This window comes from Tiliqua scincoides, chromosome 3 (assembly GCF_035046505.1).
Source record: "Tiliqua scincoides isolate rTilSci1 chromosome 3, rTilSci1.hap2, whole genome shotgun sequence".
NCBI lineage: Eukaryota > Metazoa > Chordata > Lepidosauria > Squamata > Scincidae > Tiliqua > Tiliqua scincoides.
In genome coordinates this window covers 65721840-65729166 of record NC_089823.1, presented here as the reverse complement: position 1 = coordinate 65729166, position 7327 = coordinate 65721840, and the positions used below count along the sequence as shown (strand labels likewise).

The 7327-nt window shown below is 40.5% G+C and overlaps 1 protein-coding gene across 1 annotated transcript; it reads right to left on the bottom strand.

The window, feature by feature from the left end:
* Nucleotides 1–2502: 2502 nt before the first annotated feature.
* On the bottom strand, nt 2503–5561 carry CRYAA (crystallin alpha A). Its single transcript, XM_066621216.1, has 3 exons — nt 5373–5561; nt 3934–4056; nt 2503–2712 (listed from the first exon to the last, which is right to left on the bottom strand). Exons 1-3 carry the CDS (start codon nt 5559–5561, stop codon nt 2503–2505), a joined length of 522 nt encoding a protein of 173 aa, XP_066477313.1.
* Between the last annotated feature and the right edge of the window lie 1766 nt (nt 5562–7327).

Sequence of the window (7327 nt, the reverse complement as noted above, 5' to 3'; positions counted from 1 at the left end):
AAGCCTAAACCTCTGGGGATGCAGCTCACTATATGATTGCCTTGCACACTATATGATTTAAATCTGTAAAGATGCCTGAAAGCAACAGTGAGAAAAAGATCTTTTTATTTGTCTCTCTGTGCACAAACAAGGAAGTGTACTTACTTGAAGACTAAGGGCCCAATCCTATCCAAAAATCCAACACAGGTGTAGCTGCAATGTAGCCCTGAGGTAGGGGAACAAATGTTCCCATACCTTGAGGAGACCTCTGTGACTGCCTCCCCACCACAGGATGCAGTGCACGTCCCATTGGCACGGCTGCACCGGCACTGGAAAATTGGATATGATTGGGCCCTAAATCCCTAACATTTTCTAGAATCAAAGGCTGGTTGTTGGCAGGTCTTCATGAGATGGAGTGCAGATGTTTGTGCTCATCTAAATATTCATGGTTTGTGCAGTAATACATCCACTGTACATGACCTATCATGACATATTTATACATTTGACCTCAGTTGTTTTTACCCCAGGCTTGTCCTTTTGCAATGAAAAGCAGGTTTTTTTACTCAGCATGTATGATAGAGGGTCAAGATTCTGTTTTAAGAGATGGTCAGTGCGCAGACTTTAACATGTTAGCTTTCATTTTTAAACCCCATTATTTTTAAGGAATATAACTGATTTTTTAAACCAAACATCCAATTGAAAACTTTTTTTAAAAGAGCTAACATTTTTAAAGTTGTTTCATTTGGAAAAGTCAATGTGTCCACACTGCCATATAAAACGACACTTTAAAGTGCTTCATACATTGGTTATTAGAACAATTAATAGAACAATAGTAATTAGAACAATTAATGTCCCTGGTTCAGGAAGTTCTGACAGTGCTTTGCTTTTGATACCAACTGTGCATCTTTCTGTGTTATGGTTAACATGTAGAATAAAATGCATTAGGGAACGTAACCCCAGAAGTCAAAAATCTACCTTGTTTTTCTGAACTGAAGCACAATATTACAGAGCAAAATCATTTCAGTTGGCTTTCCCCACTAAGCCACCACTAAAAGGCTATCAAACCACAGATGCCATTTGTGGGGTTGTGGAGTAAGAAATATTGCCTTAAGTGACAATAGAGTTAGATTCTTTCCAAGGTAAACTTATCTTTCATTGTCTGTACAATTTTGTTTCATTCAATGTTAGACTATCAGCCATGAGCTTTTCAACATCCAATATTTGCACCAAACTATATTTAGCATTGATAGGGTTACCAGATACAAAGGGGGACAGAGTGCCTATAATTTAACCATTATATAGAAGAGAGAATTTTGGCAGGTGCAGCTCACCATGAAAGGGTTTAAAAAGCTGCACCTGCCAAAATTCCCTATTCTATACAATGGTTAACTTAAAGGTATAGGCACTCTGTTTCCCTTTGTATCTGGTAACCCTAAGCAGAAATAGCAGCTTCAGATGAATCATTTTCATTAGGACTGCAAGGTGAAGGTAAAGAGTTAAAAGCTCCTTACTGGTCTCACCACAGTTCTAGATTGGATCTCTTTCAGTCACTATTTAAAAGAAATACACACATATATGTGCAAACTACACTTCTGTAATGGTATTCTCAGGGAAGTAGAGGCTTTTTTTTTTTTTGGAAACTCCAGCTCTCTTAGAGGAACAGAGAGGATAAGGGGGAAAAAGACCACATTGTTTATTTCACATTTTCTTTATTGACTGCCACTGACTGAGTTCTCAGATTGTGTGCCAGATATCAGTAGAACAGGTGGAGCTATGTTAGAATTACAGCAAGATTAAGGAAGATGGTGTGATACACGCAGGCCTGGGAAGAGCTCAGGAGGGAACTGAAGCCTCAGCAGCACTGTGATGGACCCTAAAGGGTCTGCAAAGACAATGGAGAGATGTGCTTGTCCTTGCATCAGGGGTCACTAAGAAAAGGATGTAAAATGGATATACTTAAAAAAAAATACTTGGCTGAAAACCTAAGACACTTTGCATTGTCATTCCTCTTGTTACTTCTTAAATGCGCATTGCACATTTATTGCAAGTGCCACCCACTCTCTATCTGATCCTTTGCTTCTCAGTTATCAGCTTAGCTCTCCCTGGCTTCTGCCTCTTAATGACATTGGGATAGAATAAGGCTAAATGGTTGCTTTAGCTGCACCAAACTTAGATTAACAATGGATGCAGTGAGAGCTAATGCCACTGGAAACTTGGTTTGGACTGGGCAAATGTTATCAGATCTAGCAAAGCATCTAGACAGTTTCAGCCAGCATGTCAGCGCTGCAGCACAACTTCATCCTTTCATGTCTTCCTGACATCGCAGTGTGTTAGGCTTAAGCTTCAAGGTCCTCTAGCTGCTCACCCAGCCTCTCATTCCATCCAAGAGAAAAATTAGAACAAAAAGAAACCCTTCTAGATATTCACTGATATCTATGTAATGGCTCTGTGAATGAGGCCTGCAAGTGGTGTCAGCCTGGATGCTTCAGCAGCAGCAGCAGCAGCAGCAGCAGGAGGTTCAACCTAAGAAGAAGTAGCCAAGGCTGGCTTCTCTTCACGGGTTACAGGAATGGGTCTCTCACTGTGGCTGGGGTCTGTGTTGGACTGGACCTTGGGAGCAGAGAAGGTCAGCATGCCATCAGCAGACAGAGAGCAGGTGATAGCTGATTGGTCCACACTGGAAGGGAGGCGGTACCTACGGTGGAATTCACGGGAAATATAACCGTGATCGTCCTGGGAAGAGACAAAGGAAAACACTAACATCAAAGTAAGAAGTGTGAGGGATGTGCATTTAACAGGCTGAGATCTAACTACCAAAGAATAACAGAATTCTAGAACTAGAAGTGATTCATTTTCTTTAAGAAAGAAAACAAAGACAAGAACATCCAACAAAGGTGGAACTAAGAACTTTAGATTCGACAACATCTCCAGGCTGTTTATTCCATTGTAGATCTCCTGTTATGACTAGGCCATTTTACTGGTGTTTTACTGGATCTACCTAATGACACTCATTTTTGGTGTGGCTGCACTGGGGCGGGGAGCTGCCACATACAGCCTGCTACATACAGGTCTAAATTATACCAGGGTTTGATGTTCAGTAGCACCAGGGAGTTGCAGTTCTTGTTGTTTTCAACTACATTACTATAAATTCAACTCTTGTAAGATAATGGCTGAATGTGTGCTTTTTTCCCCTGGAAGTTTTGAGCAAAGCTGTTTGATTCTGTTTACATGCTGTTGGGGGAAATATGGAAGCCAGTCTTATCTGGGGTTTCCTATGGCAGATCTTGTGATATGCCACCATAAGTCCCAGACTGATGGTGTGAAAGCCACCCTACTGTTGTGTGCCAGGACCAGCAGTGCAAAGTGACAAATGCCCACGTGTGTAATAGCAGCTTGCAGGTGCCCTGCTGGAGCAGGTAAATCAACAGTGGGGGAAGACTGGGGCGGGCACCAAACTGGGTAGGGAGCAAGAGAAGGTGGGAGGATCTTGGTGGCAGCTGCATACAGTGCTTTCAGTTACAGAGCTTTCTTGGAGCTTCTAACTACGTTCTTTCTATGCTCAGAGGTCACTATTTAACAATGCCTACAATCATTGTATTCCAAGTTTAGTTCATTATATCTAAGATTGCAATTTGAGACTCACACTCACCTGAGAGTAAATCCCATTGAACTCTGTGGAACTAATGTTTGTGTAGACATACTTAGGATTTATTTTATGTCCTGTTGATTCCATGACACTTAGCCATGATGAACTAAACTTAGGATAAAACCCAAAGAATTATACGGAGCACATGAAGAGTGAAGGACGATTAAAGAACAACAACCCTGACCACCTGATCTTAGCATGAATGCACGCTGAATGTCTATGAGCTAAACTGTGGAAGTTTATACTATGGGAAAGACAGTTACTTTTTCTTCGCAGCTGAGTTATTGGCACTCTGCCCTCCTACTCACCTGTCTCTCATTGTGTTTGCCATGGATTTCCACAAAGTCATCGATGACCTTCACGCTCAAATCTTCAGGGGAGAAATGTTTTACATCCAAAAAGATGGAAAACTTGTCCCGGTCAGATCTCACCTGAAATGGAGAATCAACCCCAAACATTAAAAAATGGTTGCCAAGACTAGAAGATTATTTTTGTAAAATGAAGTGATTCGTAAATCACTCTGATTATATATTTATTTCTGATTGTTGAATTGTTAAGGCTTGTTCTGAAGCCCAATGAAATTAGCAGAAGGCCTTTCTACTACTGTCAACAGCCTGAAATTGTTTTCAGAAGTGTTTGTTTTCTGAAAGTAGAATTCTAAATCTAGACTCTCCAAAGAAACTCAGCTGGAGTATATTGGTTTAAGCCAGTTTACTGAGACGAATTGGCTTAGGTTGCAATCCTAGCCACACTTACTTGGGAGAAAGCCAGATTGACTATAATGGTACTTATTTCTGAGTAAACATACATAGGATTGGGCTCTTAATTCTAAATACTATGGCTAGATTTGGATGTAAGGCTAGGAATCCTAGTTTGCTTAAAACTGTTTGCAATGTGTCTGATGGCTCCTTCAGTCCCTTTGCATTACCATCTCTGCACCATTCAGTTCCCTTGTACATTTCATTTATTCTGTGAAATTTACTAAACAGTATCTTTGTGTTCAGCAGTCCAGAATGAAACTAGATCCTTTGAACAGTTGTTAGAACTACTCTTGACATTGTGAACTCGGACACTGCAATAACCTCCAGTGGTATGGCTGACTTTTCAAAGTTGTCACTACTCTTGATCTGCTAGGTTTCCAAATCATACCTTAAAAGATGCTTGCAGAATACACAAAATCTCTCAATAGGATAACATGTCAGATTTGATTTGTCTGAACACAGCCTGAGAAGTCTAGCTTTGTCTTTGAAGAGAGCCTTCCCGCTATTCTCCCTTCAAAGCCACCAGTTAGCACACTGGTCATATGGTGCATAAAATGTTCTTAAAAGCAACAAAATACTCTTGCATCTGAACATCTGAATTTCCTTCCATCTGAATTTACTAGCTTTACATTTTAAAAAAAATCATGCAAAGAACATGAATGCATCTCCTATCAAAATTTGCATTCCACTAAACTTGCAGCACACTCTCTCCAGATATTTAGGAAATGTTTACAGTGTGTTCCCAAAAAATTCAATAGTCATCTTCTTTTTCTTAAACTGCCAACACAATATTCCTGAACCAGAGTTTTAAGTAATAACAAGATATGCTTAGTATTGCTCCTTTTGGTATCTGACCTCTTTAGCAAATTCAATCCAAGGATGAATTTACACTAATTCAGTGATGGGAAGTACTAGTAGTAGGTTTCTTACTTTTAATTAACAACCACATAAGAGAGGTTAAAAGCATTCAGGAATGGGTGTCTTACCTCCGAAACACCAGACTCCAGAATAGTGCGGAAGAGAGACTGCCTGTAGTAAGGGCTGATGGTCGTGGAAAACAAAGGCAGGAGATCATATTCAAAAAGACCTTCTCCAAAAAACTGGTCGAACAAACGGCTTGGAATTAAGGGTCCAAGAGCTCGTTTGAACCAAGGGTGCTGAATGGTAATATCCATGGTCTCTGCTGCTGCAAGTTTGGTGGTGAAGAGAAGACAGTGCAGTCACTTTGGTGAACAGTGAGGTCTTTGCTGGACTGCACAGTGGAGATGGAGGAAACTTCCCTCTATATATACCACTTTCACAGAATGAAGGCATTAGCGGGATTTCTCTGGAAAGACATGATCTCATGATGAGGACCAATCTGGTCAGCAGAAATGTAGGGGCTGACCTGAGAGTGACAGTCTGGTTAGAATCAGTGCCAGATATCTCTGAACAGCAGCTGGCTGGTTTGCAGCATTCTGTGAATATAGCTGGGTGTTACTGCTGTCCAGAGGTAGGAGAAACATCAGCGCTCACCTAGCCAAACAACTTCAAAAGCCCAAGTTCGTTGGCATTACTGGGTAATTTGTCTAAAGAGTGAAAGGGTTTCCAACAGGCCTTTTTTTCTTGCTCTGTAATCCTGCTTGTTCTCTGCTGAGACCAAGAAGAAAAACATGAATTCCTTTGACACAGATATTATGCATTGGAAAAGGCACAATAGATTTACTCAAAATTGGAAATAATTTATTAATTTTGGGCAGAAAAAGCACCTTCTTCAGATGTAACTCATTTTGTCATATATATGAAATAAGAATACAAAAAAACTCAAAATATTTTTGATTAAAGATATTTTATTTCAGATGGAAGCAGCCAAAGGACAGTAGCCGAAGGGACGCACATCCCTTGTGTCAATAAAACACTCTTTTGTGAATGTTTCTTTAAATTTGAGCTGGATCTCAAGAACCTAACAGAAAAAAAAGAGCATTGACCTATACTGTACTGTATTTGATTCTAAAACTGGGGCCAGTTGGAAAACATGGACTTCTTTTGTATAGTTTTTTAAAAAAAGAGACCCTCAATGAGAAATCATAGGTTTTGTAGCACTTCCGGATTAGTGGTCAGATATATGATCTTGTAAAGTCAAGGCCACACTGAATGCTAGAAACTAGACCCACAGTGTGTGAATCAACCCTAACAGTTCTGAAATAGCTGCCCTGCTCCTTCTTTCTCCTGGAGCAGTCTATTTCATCTGAACTCAGGATTTGTTTACAATACAGGTGTTTGCTTAAGAGATGTATATCTTGTCTCTTCATGAAATACCTAAGGCAGCTTTCAAAATATACCCCCCAAAATACAAAAATATAAATACATAATAAAATATGTCACACTACTAAAGCAACATAACTGCAGAAAACAAGGTCCCAAATAAAATATCAATAAAATAGCAGCAATCAAATGCTGAATGAAAAAATGAGGACCCAATCCTATCCAATTTTCCAGTATCAGCCCAACTACAATGCAGCCCCAGTGCAAGGGAACAAATGTTCCCATACCTTGAGGAAGCCTCTGTGACTGACTCCCTACCACAGGATGCAGTGCATGCCCCATTAGCACAGCTGCACCGGCAGTGGAAAATTGGATAGGATTGGGCCCTGAGTGAATTAAAAAGATCCTCACCCAGTGCCAAACTGGTAGCTAAGCATCAGGCATATATAGGCTGGGAGGTTATTCTGAAATGGGGGGGGGGGGTGGAATCACTGCAGCATAGGCCTGTTCTCCAGTTCCCACTATAGTAAGCACGCAGACACAGAGAAGGATCTCACCAGAAGATCTACTCCTTAAAGTTGATGTCAACCCATTCAGAACCTGTGTTTGCACAATTGACACTGTCACCCTTTTCAAATGGACACAGTTTTTTCACTATCATTTACAGCATGTCCAACTGATTTTGAATCAGATCAGG